This window comes from Zymoseptoria tritici, chromosome 1 (assembly GCF_000219625.1).
Source record: "Zymoseptoria tritici IPO323 chromosome 1, whole genome shotgun sequence".
Taxonomy (NCBI): domain Eukaryota; kingdom Fungi; phylum Ascomycota; class Dothideomycetes; order Mycosphaerellales; family Mycosphaerellaceae; genus Zymoseptoria; species Zymoseptoria tritici.
Window position 1 is genome coordinate 4,269,866 of NC_018218.1, and position 19,108 is coordinate 4,288,973.

At 54.6% G+C, this 19,108-nt stretch overlaps 9 protein-coding genes across 9 annotated transcripts; 6 read left to right on the plus strand and 3 right to left on the minus strand.

Moving 5' to 3' along the window:
- Positions 1-338: 338 nt before the first annotated feature.
- Positions 339-1,167, plus strand: MYCGRDRAFT_98717 (uncharacterized protein; the record flags this gene model as incomplete). The annotated part of the gene is made up of 2 exons (XM_003856505.1): positions 339-906; positions 1,035-1,167. One exon carries the CDS (start codon positions 432-434, stop codon positions 819-821), a length of 390 nt encoding a protein of 129 aa, XP_003856553.1.
- Positions 1,168-1,357: 190 nt separating this feature from the next.
- On the plus strand, positions 1,358-1,916 carry MYCGRDRAFT_102753 (uncharacterized protein; the record flags this gene model as incomplete). The annotated part of the gene is made up of 1 exon (XM_003856506.1): positions 1,358-1,916. One exon carries the CDS (start codon positions 1,376-1,378, stop codon positions 1,607-1,609), a length of 234 nt encoding a protein of 77 aa, XP_003856554.1.
- A 1,306-nt stretch (positions 1,917-3,222) lies between these two features.
- On the minus strand, positions 3,223-5,189 carry MYCGRDRAFT_32466 (uncharacterized protein; the record flags this gene model as incomplete). Its single annotated transcript, XM_003857079.1, has 4 exons — positions 3,223-3,813; positions 3,866-4,883; positions 4,936-4,966; positions 5,027-5,189. 4 exons carry the CDS (start codon positions 5,187-5,189, stop codon positions 3,223-3,225), a joined length of 1,803 nt encoding a protein of 600 aa, XP_003857127.1.
- A 544-nt stretch (positions 5,190-5,733) lies between these two features.
- On the plus strand, positions 5,734-6,816 carry MYCGRDRAFT_84059 (uncharacterized protein; the record flags this gene model as incomplete). The annotated part of the gene is made up of 1 exon (XM_003856507.1): positions 5,734-6,816. One exon carries the CDS (start codon positions 5,734-5,736, stop codon positions 6,814-6,816), a length of 1,083 nt encoding a protein of 360 aa, XP_003856555.1.
- Positions 6,817-6,879: 63 nt separating this feature from the next.
- On the minus strand, positions 6,880-7,650 carry MYCGRDRAFT_78893 (uncharacterized protein; the record flags this gene model as incomplete). The annotated part of the gene is made up of 2 exons (XM_003857078.1): positions 6,880-6,990; positions 7,046-7,650. 2 exons carry the CDS (start codon positions 7,607-7,609, stop codon positions 6,940-6,942), a joined length of 615 nt encoding a protein of 204 aa, XP_003857126.1.
- Positions 7,651-8,668: 1,018 nt separating this feature from the next.
- MYCGRDRAFT_89827 (Ca2+-modulated nonselective cation channel polycystin) lies at positions 8,669-11,659 on the plus strand (the record flags this gene model as incomplete). Its single annotated transcript, XM_003856508.1, has 1 exon — positions 8,669-11,659. The coding sequence occupies one exon, from the start codon at positions 8,669-8,671 to the stop codon at positions 11,657-11,659; it is 2,991 nt and encodes a 996-aa protein (XP_003856556.1).
- A 1,396-nt stretch (positions 11,660-13,055) lies between these two features.
- MYCGRDRAFT_98719 (uncharacterized protein) lies at positions 13,056-15,025 on the plus strand (the record flags this gene model as incomplete). The annotated part of the gene is made up of 3 exons (XM_003856509.1): positions 13,056-13,501; positions 13,572-13,758; positions 13,812-15,025. The coding sequence occupies 3 exons, from the start codon at positions 13,145-13,147 to the stop codon at positions 15,023-15,025; spliced, it is 1,758 nt and encodes a 585-aa protein (XP_003856557.1).
- A 355-nt stretch (positions 15,026-15,380) lies between these two features.
- On the plus strand, positions 15,381-16,744 carry MYCGRDRAFT_66874 (uncharacterized protein; the record flags this gene model as incomplete). Its single annotated transcript, XM_003856510.1, has 3 exons — positions 15,381-15,678; positions 15,728-16,178; positions 16,229-16,744. 3 exons carry the CDS (start codon positions 15,419-15,421, stop codon positions 16,742-16,744), a joined length of 1,227 nt encoding a protein of 408 aa, XP_003856558.1.
- A 78-nt stretch (positions 16,745-16,822) lies between these two features.
- MYCGRDRAFT_98722 (uncharacterized protein) lies at positions 16,823-18,941 on the minus strand (the record flags this gene model as incomplete). Its single annotated transcript, XM_003857077.1, has 2 exons — positions 16,823-17,978; positions 18,084-18,941. 2 exons carry the CDS (start codon positions 18,803-18,805, stop codon positions 16,823-16,825), a joined length of 1,878 nt encoding a protein of 625 aa, XP_003857125.1.
- Positions 18,942-19,108: the final 167 nt, after the last annotated feature.

The following is a 19,108-nucleotide window of genomic DNA, read 5'->3' on the forward strand; positions in this document are numbered from 1 at the left end:
CGCCTCTTCCTGCACGATCGACTGTGCCGAACCGTCCGTCCGATGAAAATGGTGGCGGCATTTTGAGGTGAGTGATTGGGTGAAGAAGCGAGGAAGTTGGAAGTTTGCGGCGTTGAGAAGCTCTTGCAGCTTCGAAGCGAAGCTTCTCTCGTCTTGGCAAACTCGGAAGTCGGCCGTCGGTGGTTGTCGGGCCGCGCAAGCCACGCGAGCGGAGCGTCATCGTTTTGGGGTGGAGTCCATTGTTCATTGTTCGGCGACCGGAAGACTTCAGAATAGATGTGCCGTCCATGTATCTGCCATGCATAACTCTGATGTAGATGTATATGTCTCCATCAGTCCGATTGCAAAGCTCTCGAATCCGATATGAGCTCGTCTCCAGAAGGTGATGTCGCATAAACCCCATACACATCCCGGCATCCTCTTCACAATCCATGCTCATTGATTCGGGAAGAGGAGGGCAGTCAGACAGCTCGCAGGGCCCGCGCGGTGAGAGGCTTTCGTCGTCTGTTTTCCGCATAGTCCTCGAGCCTCCTCTGTCGGGCAGGCTGTCAAGACCTCCATCCGCCCTCCACCAAGTCTGTATGGCGTACGGGACACCTCACCGGCGCACGACCACGCCTCGGATCAATATTCACTCCCAGCCACCACCACCACCAAGGACAGTGAAGGAGATGAAGATAAACATGGTACGACACGGGACACAGTCGCCGACTCCCCTTCCTCCCGCCACCGCGACTCTGGCAACAGCGAAGGGAAGAAGACACACGAATGGCGCCCGCGAAATCCGACATCGACGAACCGGGAACGAAGTCCTGGCGTGAGACCGAGCAGGGGAGACGGGAGTTTTGCACGGGCGAGGGGATCGGGTGGACGTTGAGCACGGTGAGGACGACAAGGAGTTATGAGGTGAGTTTGTCTGTGGTCTGTCGTTATTGTGCAATCGACGATCGTTTTCCAACGCACGCGCCACGACGGACGCTCTCGAATGGACGAGTGATGAGACAGAGCTGATGCGACATGGATTCTCCACACGGCCAAAATCTCCAATTCCTAGCGAAACCTCGGTGGTACTTCACCAGCCCGTCTTGCAAAGATAATTGGACCACGAGCGGTGCCTTGGACTGCAGCTGGATCGTGATTTACTATGGAATCGGCAACGCGGCATCCAAGATCATCAGAGTTGAGAGCAGAGACCGATAAAGACGAGGAAGCCTCGCAGCTGGCTGTCCTGGCACTTCTGTCCAACCCATATCCGGCATGCAGGGATGGCATGCGGAGTCAATAAAGTCAAGTCTGCTTAATGCCCTGTGCATTTCGGCAGTTGCTCGAGAACTTCCGTTGGCTCGGGCTGACACCCTTGGGACAGCACTTGTAGATGCCTGTATACCTACCTTGTTGTCAGAAATTGAGCTCCAGCGACAGACCTGTTGTTATCTTCAACCAATCCAATCTGTACGATGCTGCTGACCTTGCAAAAGAGATACAAGAGCCTCCCTGGGTTTTACTCACGCGCCTAGGCGTTGAGGAGCTTGCAACACGTGTTCAGCGTGTGAACGCATCAGATTGGAAGCCGTGGTGTGTGGTGGTTGGTACTCAGGGACATGGCTAGGGGTGGGTTGACCCACCTCCTGATGATCAGGCCATGATCCCAAGGCAAGATTCAAGAGAAGTTCAGTCCGACACGGTACCTATACCTGCTGGGAGAACTCAGATCCGTCGTATCAAAGGACGTGACCGACGGATCGTGAAGCGCCCATTCGTGGAAAATCTCTCGACGCTTATGATTATCCTATTCGCACGGTTCTCCTTGTGATCACTCCGATGCGTCTGCCGACATTCCATTCCTCGCGGTACCCCGAGGGCTGGAGGTCGTGGTGTATAAAGGCTCACACTGTGGCACTGTACTTCATTGGCCTACAACCACTCAGGCCTCGCCAATTCCTTTCGTCAAGCTCAACGTGTGTACAATCGGCTTCCATCGACCATCTCGACTCCTCTCCTCCATCTGTACTATCAGACCCGTTACCATCTCTCGCCATGCGATTCTTCTCTCTCGCTCTCGTCGCAAGCACCACTCTCGGCTTCTTCCATTTGGCACTCGCCGACGACGGCTCCCCTGGCCCAAAATGCTCCGCCTTCACGCGGGGCTATTGCCAATGCGTGGACGCCAATGGAGGCCACATCTGCGCAAGAACGAATAGTTCCAACCAGAGATGCGATGGCTGTTACCCCAATGCGCACACATGCATTGGGTTGGCCGAGTACAATGATCGTCACCCATGCTGAAAATGGTGAGTTACGAAGCAGACGGAAGGTCATCATATTCGAAGTCTTTGTCATAACTTTTGCCAATAGGGAACGAAGACCTGGAGACTGCAAAGTTCGATTTTGGTGAGAGCGAGGAGATGTGGGTGGGCTGAGGTTTGCTTTTGAGGTGTTGGATGTGGTGGATGTGGAGGTGGTCGCGACGCTCCTCTGCTTCATCTTGCTTGTCTTGCTACTCGACTTGGTGACTCACGATACCGCTCTCTTCGTCTCCTTGGGTGCAGGTCGCTTCGTTGTCGTTGGTGTTGGTGTAGGAACTAGGAAGGGAGTCTCAACGGCGGATCGAGAGAGGGTGGGAACGACGACGACGATGATGGGGGAGAGATTGATAATGCAGACGAAGATACTGCTTGTGGCCTATCATTATGCAACGGATGATCGTCTCCATTTGACACCCTCCATTCGCGAACATAAATGAACTCTCTCTTACATACCTAGCCGACACAGGAAGCACGTCCCGCATGGAAATTTGTTCTTCTGCAGTTGTCGTGCGTATCCTCTCCGATTTCATCGTAGTGCAGCTTCCATATACGTTCATCGGCGATACAGCGGATTCGTTGTTCCCGTTTAGAAGACAAGGATATGGGCCATGCGAATGAACATATGGTGGATATAGTGGAGGGACTGGAAAAGGTTGAGGAGAGGCAGTTATAGACTCATAATTAGAAGCACGACTGCTCGGGAAGTCGAGGCCGTAAGCGGTTTGTTCTCATCTCCTGTGTGGCAAGGAACACGCACGCACACGCCCGCACCCGAATATGAGTTGTTGCAGCTATTGTTCTACCAGTCGTCCGTACTCATCAGATGTGACAAGTTATAACTTAATCTCAGCCTTGTCCCACCTCCTAGACAATCCTCACTCTTCTTCACACTCCATCTCCAAACCTTTTAAACCTTTCAAACCCTCGCAACTCCCAACAACGCCTCCCAAGCCTCCAACTTCACCACTCCTTCAACCCCCTTTTCCAACCCACCCTCTCTATCCTCATAATTCCCTGCAACCCACTTCTCCACCTTCGCACCCTCGGGAACCTTCCACTCCACGCTCTTCCCGGAGAAGTTCAACACCGTGACAAACGCCTCCTTCCCACTCGTCCGCTTATACGCAAACACTGTCTCGTCCTTCTCCTCACTCAGCAGCGTGAACTCGCCATACACGAAAACATCCTTGTGCTCCTTCCGATTCTTCAAACCTCTTCTCCAGAACGCCAGGACCGACATATCTCCCTTGGACCCACCATCACCCTCAGCGAGCTGCGCCTCGACGTTGTAAGTCGTATAGTCGTCGTTGACTCTCATCCATGGCTTCACACCCTCCTTACAGAACCCTGCATTGGGTCTTGCCGTCCACTGCACTGGCGTCCGAGCGTGGTCGCGAGCCTTACTCTGCATGACCTTCCGGGCGTATGCGAGTTTGGCTTTGTCGTTGGGGTAAGCGTCGTTCATGGCTTTCCAGTAGTTTTGGGTGTCGACGTCTTTGTACTCTTCCTGCGATGATTGTCAAATCTGGTACTCTCGATGCAAGATGGTCACAACTTACCGGTCCCCATGACGCAGGGAAGTTCCTCATGCCAATCTCCTCGCCTTGGTAGACGTACAGCGTGCCGCACAAGGTGGTGTTCATCATCGACAACAACTTCGCGCAGAGATCACGAGTCTTGTCCGAGTCATCGGTCCAGTGCGAGATGGATCGTGGGTTGTCGTGGTTCTCCAGAAAGACACTATTCCAACCACCTCGCTTCTGCATGACCTTCTGCCACTTCACGACGATATCCCTGAAATCCTTCGGCATCCAGGGGTGCAACGACAATCGTCCTTGACCGGGTACATTGCTGATATCCACCAGCTCGAAGATGAAAATCATATTCAGCTCCTTTGCGTCCTGGCCCACGGCCTTCAAGATCTCATCTTCGTCCGTCACGAACGGCATCTCTCCGACCGTGATGGTGTCGTATTTGGACAATACCTCGTCGTGCATCTCCCTCAAGAATTCGTGCAGTCGCGGTCCATTCGCAAAGTACTTGTGGCCAGACTGGTACTTCTTCTCCGGATCGATGATTTCCGCATCGGGAAATCGTTGGTCTTTGGAGATGAGATTGATGACATCCATCCGAAATCCACTCGCGCCGCGATCGAGCCAGAACTTCAACACCTCATGCACGGCCTTTCGCACATCCACATTCTCCCAGTTCAGGTCCGGTTGCTCCGCCGTGAATAGGGAAAGGTAGTACTCCTGCGTCTCCTCGTCCCACGTCCAGGCGGAGTTTGCTTCGCCCAAGATCATGAGCCAATTGTTTGGTGGCTGGCGGTTTCCCTGGTCATCGTACTTGGCTGGTTTCCAGATATACCAATCGCGATACTTGCTGGTCTTGGAAGAGCGGGAATTTAGAAACCAGGCGTGTTGGTCGGAGGTGTGGTTCACCACCAAGTCCATCATGAGTTTCATGTCGCGTTTCTTGAGTTGTTTGATCAGCTCGTCGACGTCGGCGAGAGTGCCGTATTTGGGGTCGATGTCGCGGTAGTCGGAGATGTCGTAGCCCATGTCGACTTGAGGTGATCTGGTGGGTTGTCAGCGTTTGCCATGTCAATGCGGATTGGAGGAGGTTGTACTTGTAAATTGGAGAAGTCCATACTACGTCGACTGTGTACACACATTGTCAGAAAGATGAAGACAACAATATACACAATTGTCAAAACATACCACCGAGATCCTTCAGATAATCAAGCTTCGACGTGATACCAGGTACATCTCCCCATCCGGGCGTGTCACCAGCGCCACTGTCCAAGAAACTTGCCGGGTAGATCTGGTACACCACCGATTCCTTCCACCAAGCCTTGCGTTGTTCCTGAATCGACAGAGCCATCTTTTGTCGTACAATGAGATGGACTGGATTGAGAGTATTATCGAAAGAGGACACAACAGTAGAGGGATGACAAGATGATTGGCAGTCTAATGGAGGAAAGATGGACCCTACCTCGCTGGAACTCTCGCTGGAATTCCGGTGCTGTTACCAGGAGTGATCGACCAACATCGACCTCCGACAAAGCCGCCGTCCTCACCCAAGCTCCAGGAGCTTTCTTGAGCTCTCTGTTGCTCACCCCTGCCTTTCCATTCTCAAGCCATGACGAGTGATGAGATGTTTGCGCTGCTTCGAAATGGAACGACTCCCATGCGAGTCGCTCTTTGCTACCCCTCATTCATCTGACATGTGAAACTGTGGGGCTGAAATGCCTGTATTCAGGCTGTTGTGCTGACTTGGAGAGAGATATATTCGAAAGATGACCTCCCATTGCTGACCGCCACTCCCTCTTCAATTCGTCGCCAAATCATTGGATCCAGAAAAAACTTCATCGAGAGAAAAAAACGTCAAGACAGAATTTCACCCACGCAAACAACTTCCACCCAACATGCCCTACGGCCCCCCCGACGACCCAGTCCACCGCTCCATCGCCGCCACAAAAGCCAACTATGTCCGTCTCGGGCAATCCGGCCTTCGCGTCTCCAACCCCATCCTCGGCGCCATGTCCTTCGGCAGCTCCGCCTGGGCGCCCTGGGTCATCGAAGAAGAAGCCGCCTTGCCACTCCTCAAAGCCGCCTACGACCGCGGCCTGAACACCTGGGATACCGCCAACGTCTACTCCAACGGCGAAAGCGAACGCATCATCGGCAAGGCGATCAAAGAGTTCAACCTACCCAGGGAGAAATTGGTCATCTTGTCGAAGTGTTATGGGTATGTCGGTGAGGAACCTTCGACCAGAGGGATCATGTATGGCCAGGAGATTGCGAAGAGTAAAGAGTACGTCAACCGTGGCGGCCTCTCGCGGAAAGCCATCTTCGACGCGGTGGACAAGTCGTTGAAAGCGTTGGATTTGACGTACTTGGATCTCCTGCAGATCCACCGCTTCGATCACTGGACGCCGATTGAGGAGACGATGGAGGCGCTGCATGACCTGGTCAAGTCCGGGAAAGTGCTGTACATCGGCGCGTCGAGTATGTGGACGTATCAATTCGCGATGATGCAGCACTGTGCGGAGAAGCACGGGTGGACCAAATTTGTCAGCATGCAGAATCATTATAATCTGTTGTATCGTGAGGAGGAGAGGGAGATGAACAAGTTTTGTGATGCGACCGGGGTGGGGTTGATTCCGTGGGCGCCGCTGTGTCGAGGGCATTTGGCGAGGCCGCCAACGGATGAGCCGAGTACGGTGCGATCGACTGCAGATGTCAACTCGCCGATGACGACGGGCAAGTCGGAGAAGGATCGGGAGATTGTCAAGAGGGTGCATGAGTTGGCGGAGAAGAAGGGGTGGAAGATGTCGCACGTCGCATTGGCGTGGATTAATAAGAGGGTGACGAGTCCGATTATTGGGTTCAGTAGTGTGGAGAGGATTGATGAGGCGTTGGACGCGAGGGGGAAGGTGTTGACGGAGGAGGAGGAGAAGTATTTGGAAGAGCCGTATGTGACGAGGGATATCCAGGGGCATTATTGAGCCGATGTCTTGAGGAGGGTGGTGGGGAATGCCATGACACATGCTTGCTATGTTCGGGGGGGTCTGTCCTGGTATTTACAATCAACTCATTACGCTGGTCATCGTGAAGCAGTGTTCTCGTTCTCAAAGTGGCAGAAATTCCAAGAGATAGATGATGGCGGCCACAATGCCCGGCTGTGAGGAATGTTAGCCAAAATCGACCACACTTCGATACTGATGCACAACTCACAATCTCCGCCCTCCTCACACCACCCGCAGGTACAGCAACCGTATTCCCACCATCAATGATGAACCCGCCATTCCCCGTCGCAACTCCAGGATTCGTAGTCGGAGGCGCCGTAGCCTGCACCAGTCCACCGCCGTTGGTCGTCGTGCCCGCCAGTTGGAAGCTCGTTGTGACCGTTTGTCCCACGCCCGTTGCGCCACCCACCAGACCTCCGTTCCCATTGATGGTGCCCGCGGTGATGACTCCTCCGATTGTTCCTGTACAGACTGCTCGTGAAGGACAGCAGGCTACATGTCCGGCATTGTCGGCGCTGCACACCGCGTTCGACATGCAGCACAAGCCCGCGGCGCCGAGGTTTGCACATGAGTTGAAGCCATTCGGGCAGGAGTTGCTACTCTGTCTTTTGAGGAGTTCTTGCGCGGTGGTGTTCTGGATCGGAGTGGCCAAGTAATTTTGGAAGACATCGGGGAGGGCGGCGAGGAAAGGTTGGATGTCGGGGAGTTGGAGGGCGGTGACGACGCTGGCGAGGAGGACCGTTGGGAGGATGTCGAGGGTTGAGAGGCGCATTGTGGTCGAGGATCGGGTTGCGACCCGTGAGTGAAGGCGTGTGTCGTATCGATGTCGGTCGAGGTGGTGGTGAAGCTCAGTGTTGGCAAAGCGGAAGTGGGTCGGTGTCGAAGCCCAATGGTGTGAGGTGGCCAATCGAACGATTCAATCGTTGAGTCGCGAGAGATCAACCCGTCCTTTGACTAAAGTGATATCGATACAGACTGGAAGTGAATGATCGTTCGCAATAGTTGCTTCTACGACGACCTCACTGCGACAAGATGTCACCATTGTCTCAGTCTCAAATGCTTATCGATAAGCGGACTGTTGTGTCGCAACGGCCGGGCAACGCGCACGGGCCGATGGACCGTTTGTGATCTCGGTCGATCATCCGAAGCGGAGCCGAACGAGTCCGAACGACTGCAGGTGCTTACTCCTGAACCGGCGCTTCCAATCAATTCTCACCCCATTTCAAAGCGCGTACACGAGCACAGTGCAGGCACGATTAGCAAGATACGAGAAGCAGACGATTCCACTGAGTTCGGAAGGAAACAGTCCTCACGCACTGCAAGACAACACGAAGGCATCTGGTGCTCTTGCTCGGGGAGACGACGAGTCGAGGAGTGTCGCCGCCATGCTACTTTACTGATGTGACCGGCAGCCTTGAAATCATTGACATCTGTCAGTCCAGGTCTTTCCCATCGTCGACTTTGGATCGCACAGCCACTTCAATGGTAGGCGATTGCCGTATCGGCGTGCTTCACTGACTTCCTTATTAAGCGTTCCCAAGACACACTTTCTGTGCCAATCCATGGCAACAAGTAGGAGCCATGTCAAGCAACAGGATAGTACGCCCTCCGTATTTACACTGCCCTTCTGCTTCTTCTCCTCGCCCTCTCTGCTGCACTTCTCTTCCACCAACAACATCATCCGAACATCTCAAACACCTCTCCCTTCAACTCCATACCCTTTCTTGCAATACTCAACGGCACTTTCAGTCCTGAATTCCGCAAGCATCTTCAGAACTCCGCACTCATCACTGTGCTCGAGCGTACTCGCCTCACCTCTGGCACTGCAATCATGCAACCTCCCAAACTACTGCTCGCCTTGAGCCTTGCAGCCACCGGGCTCGCTCATGGTATCCATCAGCCTCATCAGCAACACGCACAAGAGCCAGATCTCACTCCCCGCGATGATGCCAAGAACGACATGGTCCTGATGGTCCACGAAGTCGAGGTTCCACTTCTGCAGCCGGAGCCCGATTGCCTATACTGCGCAACTGTCACGATCCCGCTTGACATGGCAGACTTCCTCACAGACAACCTTGCCCCAACCGCCGGGCTGGAAGCGGGAGACATCACCAAAACTGTAGCTGCCACTGCTCACGTCTTCACACCTGGGTCCAAGATCGCTGAGCTCGAAATTCCTGGTGGTCTCGCACCTGGCTTTCACAGAACCACCACTCGGCAGATGAAGCACCATCCGCTACACGACATTACCTTCGAGTACACCATCAAGAACACAGATCCAGCCACCGAATTTGTCATGACCATCAGCGACGAGAAGCATGGCACATCCACAATCTCAGCCGAGGTGTCGACGGTCAACGGTGGAACCCGTGAGGTCCTCATCGAGCGGTACGCAAAGGTCGGGTCCGACGGATTCAGTACAACGGTGACTGCCACCCCGGACTGGAAACCCGCAAAGACGGCTGTCGACAATCATGTGCATACCAGCAAAGCGACACCCAGACACGTCCAGATGAACTTTCCAACCGACAAGAGAGCTGGCGAGACATGGACCACCACGGTCCCGGCCGACGACGCAATGGTCACAGCGACCATCACCGTCATGAACACTGCTCCGACACACTACCTCATGACATTCCACGACGGCGATTATACGGAAGTCGTTGAAGCCCAAGTCAGCAGAGGCGCTCGGCATCACCACGTCAGTCTGGAAGAGACCATGACTCTCAATGGTTTGACTTCGAAACACGTCGTGACCTGGCCGAACCCGAAGCCGAAGAAGACGAAGGGTGCCATTGTCCGCCGTGCCATCCGAACCATGGTCGTCACCGTCCTTGATCAGAAGCCTGGCTACACCACGCTCAACAGCCCCACAAACATCGACTCCGACGTCGAGACTTCTTTCATCACAGTCACCGAGACCAAGCAACTCGGTGCACCCCTCACACCAGACTCCGAGGTGGATGTCACCACCGTGTCTGTTGAGACGACTGTCACCCAGGAGACAACCATTCAAGGAGAGCCGACTACCGTGACCACAACCCAAGCGACGACCTTGACCGTCGCTGCTGTTCGAAAGAGCACCACTTCGTCATCGTCCAGCTCTCAGACCACCGAGACCTCTGAGACATCTTCCGAGCCCACGTCGACTGCTGCTGCCGAACCGACCTCCACATCTTCGTCCGACGACATGCCCTCGATCTTCACCAGATTCAACGTCCCAATTGGCGCATCATCTGACGAATCCTCTGCATCGTCTTCGACCACTGAACCAAGTTCGACGACTGAAGCTCCACTGCCGACGACTGAAGCTCCACTGCCGACGACTGCAACTCCACTGCCAACGATCTTCCCAATGCCTTGCGATGCCCAGCAAGTCATGACTTGGTTGATCAATGGTGATGTCGCCACGTCTGGGGTTACGGTTGCCGATCTGAAAGAGGAACACCCTGATCTTGACTGGAACGAGGTTGAATTCATCGCCAACGTGTTCCGTAATATCAACGGCACGCTTGATGAACCGACAGCTCAGTCCGCCGCCGTTCACTGCATTGAATCCAGGGATGACGACGAGGACGATTCAGAGGATGACTCCGCGACCTGCGCATGCCCAGCTCCTGGTCTTGCCAACTTTGGAACGGCCCCCACTACCACCACCGAATTCGATACCGACCTCGCCTCAGAAATGCCTCTCTGGACACCACCGGCGCTGGCAGTCCGACTGCAACAGCTTAGCGATGCTGATACAACCCCTCCATCCACGACCGGTAGCGACATCACCTCTTCGCCAACCGTGACTGGGCACGTCACCGGCATGCTCGTGGTCGATGCAGTCGCTCCCTCGTCTTCGAACATTCCGACCGACGAGGAACTCTGGAGGCCAGCTTGCCGTGGACACCGCTGGCATAAGAGTAAGGAGCAAAAGTCTGAGTGTGCTCTTCAAAGGTGTATGTGGAATTACATCAAGCCGATCAACTACACCACAATCTTCCCGGCCATGATGTTCGACCCCTACCGTGCCACCCCAATGATGGACTTTGTCACTCAGTACACCGCGCTTGTCGACCATGTCCACTGGGGCACGTCCGAGAATTCGATCTACTACCCAATGACTGTCTTCGAAAACACCACAACGAGAGAGAGGATGGACATCGCCGCTCGCACACTCTTTGTGGAGACCCTCACCACAACCACTGCAATCCGGCAAACACCGACCGAACTCGCCAAGAAAACCGGAGTTGCCAAAGATCCGAAATGCTACGATGAAAAGAGTTGTTACGATTACTGCATTGCCGACTACGAAGAACACAAGCACGGCATGAAGTTCTGGTTACTCACTGTCGCTCTTCCGATTGGGCTTCTTATGCTCGTGGCCTTGTGTTGCTGCGGCGGTCTTCTTCATCGCAAACGTCGCAAGCAGCCCGTCGACGAGAAGAATCCCAACGCTGTTCAGGTCGTCACCACTCAAGCCGTCGACACTCCCGCCGCTGCTGGAGCTGCCGCCGCCGCCGCTGCTCGAGGAGGTGGCAACCCAGCTGGCGCTGGAACCATGGGTCGTCAAGCTGAAGAAGGTCGCAGCCGCGTTCACTTCCCTGAGGAGGGTGCTGGCGGCGCCGGCCAGACTGTCACCCCCGCTGGTCAAGCCGCTGCCGCGCCCGTCGAGAAGGTCGTTCAGGTTCCCGTCACCACTGCGGAGAAGGCCGCCGGAGCCGAGCATGTCGAGCATGTGCCTGGCCACGACGGCGCCGATGGTCACCGTACTGGAAGCGAGATGATGGACATGGGCTCCCTCCGTGGCCGCAAGAAGAACCGCATGGAGTGAACGTCCAAATCGCCAACACCTCGTCGCACTCCTCTGCGACTGGTCATCCTCATGCTCTCTTTCCTGCACGACACTTGTGCAGACTCTCTCCACCTATGATGCCGGACAGGCTCGACTAATGATGGCAACGACTTTGACGAACATGCTTACGGCATGAGTTACGACTTTCATGATGATTTGGGAGCATTGCTTGGTTGTGCTTGTTCTTTGTTTGGGTTAGCCTCAGATGTTGATGCCCACGATTGCTGGGGTTGCTCGGTAGTGTTTTAATGATATTCATGGTTACATTACCTCACCGTCTCTCGCTCCCGTCCTGCATCAATGTCATGTTCTCCTCCGATCGCATCGTTTTCCGGGCATAGTCTCTCTGCTATTCTCGGCATGTCGTACGGTCTGCCGGTCGCATCACCTTCCGTCACATCTTCCCATGATCGTCCACTTGTCGTGATTGCTCCTCTTCACGTCTTCTCTCGCTGCCAGCATGCTCATCCGGTCAGTCGGATCTGTAGTCCATCCGTGCCGGGCGTCCAGTCTTCAGGACACGAACTGGGGATCGTCCTCTGATGATGCTACCGACGACTCCGAACCAATCTCATCCGGCGATATATGTCCGAAGTCGGCAACGACATGGTCTGCGGAAGCCGGTGCCGATCCCCGTACGCACACGACGGTCTGGATATGGAGTCCCGCTCTTGTCTCTTTACTGCGTGATATGACCTGAGGTCGGCGTTCTGAGCATTCAAACTCCGTGCTGACCGGCTGAAGTCCGGACGTCGTCGTGTTAAACTTCCTCGTCCGTCTTTGCCCTGTCAACTCTCCAGATCTCGAACGACATGATGCGTTGAAACCGTTCACTGATCCCGCGCGCTGCCGGCGAGCCCTACGTCCTGATGGTGTAAGCATCTCGCGGCATCTCTTGGCTGAGTTGGCTCAACCACTTTCAACGCTCTTGGCATGCGGGCTCAAGCCCGCGGAGGCTCAACACACGACGTCATGGATCGTAGATTCAAACGACTCTGCCGGCAGATCGATCTGAAATTATCTTAGGCGATTAGTCAACACGACGCGTCCACTGGATCTGGCCCACCTCGAAGTGCCCGCTCCGGCCCGTCCGGCTCGAGTCTTCTGCTCTCTGTTGATGAGGTGAGATGATGATGAAGTCATTCGCCCAACCCATCAACCGCTGCATAAACTGTATTTGCAACGAACCCTTTCGACTGCGGCTCCGGACTTTCGAAAGACCGCAGAGAGGGCTGATTGAGTGGTGATGATGATCATGATGCGCGTAAGGGGAAAAAGCTCTGCCGCGGGGAGTGTCTTACTAACGTCTAGGTGGGTGTGTTTGTTCAAGTATGTATGTGATGTTCCCGTCTCCATTCCTCTCTCGTTGCCAATCCCCACCATTCCACACCATTGTCTGCAAAAGCTTTGCGTGGCGTTGCTTGACCTCCACGTCTCCCTTGCACGTCGAGCACTGTCGAAGCCATGACTGAGCTCATCCGGGATACCGCCTTTGGGCACATCGTCCGCTTCGTCTCGCGAGGAAAGCTCCTGCAATACGCCGAAGAGAGGGATCCATCGATCTACACCCGTTACCTGGACGAGAAGAAGTCGGGATACCTGGCTCATCACGGCGACACGAACCCACCTGAAGATGGGAAGGAGCCAGAATTGGCGGCGCTAGGAGGCGCGAGGACGCGTGAGGAGAAGAGAAGGTCTTCGAGCCGGTCTTCTAGGACGGAAGTGGGAGATGATGTGAACCATGCTAGTGGTGTCAAGGTCGATCCAGAAAAGGGAAAGAATATCGATGTTGTTGGCTGGTATGGAGACAACGATACTGAGGTGAGTGGAGAGGCGATTTTTGCTGCCTTCATTGACGAAGCATGTACTGACAATGATTTCTCTCGCGCAGAACCCTCAGAACTGGGGTCTCTTTAAGAAGTGTTTCGTCACTTTTCAGTTGTGTCTGCTTACGCTGTCCGTCTACATCGGTTCCTCTATCTACACCTCCGGTCTGCAGTCCGTGATGGAGGTCTTTGGCGTAAGCCAAGTTGCCGCAGTTCTCGGACTGTGCCTCTTTGTTGCTGGCTACGGTCTTGGTGAGTGATCCATGTTACGAGCACACAAGGTCTCTGCTAACGTCTCCATCCAGGTCCCATGCTGTGGTCACCGATGAGTGAGATCCCTCAAATCGGCCGCAACCCCATCTACATCGGCACTCTGCTGGTGTTCATCGCTCTGCAGGCGCCCACTGCCTTGGCTAGTAACTTCGGAATGCTGCTCGCTTTCCGCTTCCTCACTGGATTCTTCGGCTCGCCCGTACTGGCCACTGGAGGTGCATCCTTGGCCGACATCTGGAGCCCAAGAAAGCGTGCCTACTCCATGTCTATCTGGGGTATCGCAGCTGTGTCCGGCCCGACTCTTGGTCCGGTTGTCGGAGGCTTCGCGGTTCAATACGCTCCCGTCGGATTCGGCGGTTTTACCGCCCCTTGGACGTGGCCAATCTGGATGCTGATGTGGCTCTCGGCTGGCTGCTTCGTCTTCTTGTTCTTTTTCTTCCCGGAGACCAGCGCAAATAACATCCTCCTTCGCCGCACCAAGCGTCTGCGCAAGTTGACGGGCAACGACAAGCTCACCTGCGAGTCGGAGATTCAGTCCAAGGAGATGTCTACCAAGGACATTGTCATGATGTCTCTCGTCCGGCCTTTCACCCTCAACTTCCTCGAGCCCATGGTCTTCATGCTCAACCTTTACATCGCTCTGATCTACGGTCTCCTCTACATCTGGTTCGAGAGTTTCCCCATCGTCTTCGTCCAGATCTATGGATTCAGCCTGAGCCAGGAGGGTCTCGCTTTCCTCGGAATCTTCGTCGGCGCTCTCATCGTCATCCCTCCGTTCTTCCTCTACCTGTACTTCATCCAAGAACCGCAATTCGATGAGAACGGCAATATCAAGCCGGAGAAGCGTCTCGTTCCTTGTATGGTCGGAGCGTTCTGCATTCCAATCTGCCTATTCTGGTTCGGCTGGAGTTCTCGACCAAGCGTTCACTGGATCGTCCCGATCGTCGGTTCCGGATGGTTCGCTATCGGAGCCTTCCTCTTGTTCAACGGTGTGCTCAACTACCTGCCAGACGCCTACCCAGAGGTCGCCGCCAGTGTCCTCGCCGGCAACGATTTGTTCCGTTCGGCCTTCGGCGCTGGCTTCCCGCTCTTCGCGTCGGCAATGTACAAGAAGCTGGGCGTCGACTGGGCCAGCAGCACGCTCGCTTTCATCTCGATAGCGTTTATCCCGATTCCGTTCGTGCTGTACAAGTACGGCGAGACGCTTCGCAAGAACCACTCGAAGTTTGCGAGGAAGGACATTTGAAGAGGAGAGGGAGTAATGCTCTGATGATAAAAGGGACAGATTGATGGAACGATACTTGTGTTAATGTTTACAGCTGGGCGAGCTCAATGATTTTTTTTGCATTGCATTATACCCTCGAGGGCAATAGCGTTGAGTTTGTCGCAAAGCAATAGTAATAGATGTATAGAATGACGGTGACTTAAACATATTCCAAGTTGATCTTTGGTTGATCTTCGGTACATCTCGAATTGCTGCCATCTACATACCTTCGACCGGTAGGATCGTCAATACCCCCGCCGCCGACACTTATAGCCGTGGGAAGGATTGGACTTGATCCATCGGACTTCACCTCCTCACTAGATCTATTACGTGCAACATCACTTCAACATTTCGTATACCTTTGCCATACTCACAATGAATCTTTCGACCAAGTTTGGCATTGTCTTCGCCATTTTCGCGGCGGCATTGTATCAGGGCTTCCTGAAGACCACACTATTCACCACTGTTGGCCTCGGTAGAGTTGTACAGCCTATATCTGACTTCCCAAGCTATCAATGTCGTCGGATTCATGATCCAAGACTGGAGGCATGCGAAGACATGTGGCTGTCGGAGGAGACGAGGCAACTCTTCCTCGCATGCTCCAGCTCTGCATCTCGCAAAGAATGGATGCCCAAGTTCGTGATCTGCGAATCTATGTTCATGCCAGCGTGCTGACGAAACCAGTGTTGGCCGCTTGAATGCCTCAGGACGCTCTCTCAACGATGCCATCATTGCCATGGACATCGACAAGCCGAAGGGAGACAGCTTCTCCTATCAAACCTTGAAGACACCAGGTTTTGGAGGCGTCAATGGCGATGGTCGTCTTCACCTCGTCGGATTCACGGCCAGAGATGTCAAGTCGGAAGACGGCGACAAGCATACGACGGAGTTCTACTTGGTCAATGCCAAACCGTCTGTTGATTCCGAGACCGGCGCTCTATTGGACAACGCCCAAGTCGGACCAAACATGACCATCGAGTCCTTCGTGATGCAAAAGGGCTTTACCGAGTTGAAGCACGTCAAGACCTTCCACGATCAACACATCACGACGCCCAACAATATTGCCATCGATCATGTGGACGGCCAGCCAGCGTTCTTCTTCACCAACGACCACGGAACCGCCACGCACGGCATCGTAAGTCATTCGACCCAACCAACGACCTCAAACTACTGATCATCTGCCAGAAACACTCCCTCGCTCCTCTCATCGCCGAAGGCAACGTCGGCTACTGCAGCGACACAACTTGCCGCGTCCTTTCGTCCAGCTGGAAATTCCCCAACGGCCTCCTCCGCGGCCGCGATGATCGTTTGTACGTTCCCAGCGCGTGGGTCGGCGGTATCAAAGTCTTCAAAGTCAATGTCGACCGCTCGCTCGAACAGGTCAGCTACATCGACATTGACTACCCTCTCGACAACCTCTCGCAGGATGCGAATGGCGACATCTGGGCGGCGGGCATTCCGAAGGCGTTGAAGATATTCGCGGCTTTTGACGATCCGTTGCATGTTGTGTCGCCGGCGACCATCTTCAGGATCAGGAGGGGCCTCGACGGGTGGGAGGTCAAGAAGGTGTTGGAGGACGCGAATGGTGAGATGTTGCCGGGGGCGACGACGGCGATCCACGATGTCAAGACCGGGAGAATCTTTGTCTCGGGTGTCACTGCGCCGTTCATTACCGTGTGTGATCCTGCGAAGCGCAAGTGAAGAACGGTGTCGTATGGGCATACCTTTGTGGTAGCTAAGAATACTGTCTATCGCTAGACTACATTATCATTCCATCGTCTAGAAGTCGAATTGCCCTCGCAACGCGTCCAGGTTCATGTCCGGCCCAACCATGGTGGAGAGGTCCCGACGATCCATCTGCGTGAACACCCGTCGAAGAGTATCGTACAAGTTCGTGCTCTGGTTCTGCTGAAGAAGGTGGTCGACAGCTCTCTCATCCGCGTCGTTGCCATTACCATCCTTGAGGATCTGGGCAGCCTTAGCTCGACCTTCCTGCTCCTGCACGCGATGCATGGACAAAGCACCCAGGAGATGGCCGGCCGCTTCTTCCAGCACCCCTAGGTTGATGCAAGACACACCAAGGTTGTATCTTGCGCGCACAAAGTTAGGACGCAGCTCCAGAGCGCGAGAGTAGGCTTCGATGGCCTCTTCCGAGCGAGAGCTGTTTGCCAGGGTTGCACCAAGTCTGTTCCAGAGAAGGTGTTCCTCACCCTCCCTCTTCATGGAGCCGTGTTGGTGGCTGTTGAGGGCAGCGGTGAAGCAGTCGACCGCCTTGTCGTAGTCCTCACTACCGTAGAAGAGCACACCCAACCCAACTTGAACATCAACATCGACGTCCCCTCCTTCTGGGTTCAGCTGTGCCGCCTCGAGGAAGTAATTCGTCACCTTCTCGTGCAACATGTGTCGATCAGTGAAGCCCATCTCTTCCTCGGCATCGATTCCTCGTGGTGTGACGCCCAGCTGCGGGTATTTGGACGCCACCCATCGCTCCAATGTCCGATATGCGAGCGTGTCGTATCCTTCGTTCGTGTATGACACTGCGAGACCCATGAGTGCCTCGCCGTTGCCCGGATCAAGCTTGATAGCCTGCTCCAGAGCACGAATGGCTGGTGACTCCTTCTCATTCTGCGCCTGAGCCTGTCCTAGCGCCACCCATGCCTCGACAAAATCTTCCTGCTTTTGCACGGCGGCCTCGAACGCGAGAGCTGCCAGGCTGAGATTTCCACCTTCGTTCATAATCTTCATACCCTCCTCGTATGCGTTTGGCACATCGTTGAAGAGGTTGTTCTCTTCGAACATGTAGTTGCCGAGATTTGGTTGCGTGTTGTAATCGTTCTGAAAACTGTCGAAGTTGTTGCCCATGCCGTCGAAATCTTTCCACTGGTTGTACTCGTCTCCGAAATGACCAGCAAGCTCGTCGTCGTTGAGTATTTGCCTACAGTTGTTAGTCGTTTGTCTTGCAGCATTTGCGTCGCTCTCAAGGCGGCCTCCGTCAAACCCTAATCGGCTCGACAAGTAGCAGACTACAAGTTTCACTCACCTGTCCATGTCGTTCAACTCTCTCTCGATCGCGCTCTCAGCATCCTTGTCAAGCTGCTCCAAGTCTTGCTCTTTATCGGCCGTCGACAGCTCCTCAAACTGTTTCTCCCAATCGGTGTCGCTAAGCTCTTGCACGCGACCTTTGCCTTTGCCCTCATATTGCTGCTGAGCCGGCTGATTGTACATGGGTGATTGAAAGCCTCCCATCATTGGTCGCTGCATGCCGAAGCCGGAGCTGTACATGGGTGGACGGTATGCAGATTGCTGCTGAAAGCTGGGGCTTTGTGTTCGTCCGGTGGGAGACATTTGTGACTGACGGAACTGCGCGAACTCTTGTGGATTGAAACCTCCACCGCCTACTCGCTGTTGCTGCGCGAACTCCTCAGGTGCGAAGTGTGGCGGCTGCTGCGCAAACTCTCCCGCCCAGTTCGAGTTTCCGCCGCCACCACCAGACCGTTCAAAGTGCTCCTGCTCCCGACGCATCTGCTCGAGGTGAAAGGCCTCATTCGGGAGCATCTCGCCCATGTGTGGGCCCTGCTGGGCGAAGTCTTGGAACGCGGCATCTTCTGGCAGCTGCTGGCCACTGCGAAAGCCGTTGAGCTGTTGTGGCTGCCGCGATGCCAGGCGGTCCCGCTGGAGCGAGGTATCGGCGGACGTCTGTTTCGAGAATTGGGCCAGAGGATTCGCGCCGGTGCTGCATTCTGGCCCGCCGAGGAACGACATGATGAAGTGTGTATTCGAGGATGGCGATGACTCTGCTTGGACTGATGCGTTCGGAGGGTGGGGTGGGATCGTTCGCAGATAATACGGAAATGCAGATTATTCCAAACGAAACGGACAAAGGCTACCACGAAGTAGAGAGTATGAAGTGTTCAGGTGATTGTGAATCCGTGTCTACCTTAGAATCGTGACTGTCGAACAGTGAATGCGGGCAAGCCGAACAAGCCGAAGTGCTTCCGGCCGAGGTATGTCACGGGAGTTCAGGGTCTGCTTACTAAGGAGGCGTGATGAAGATCGTGGACTGCA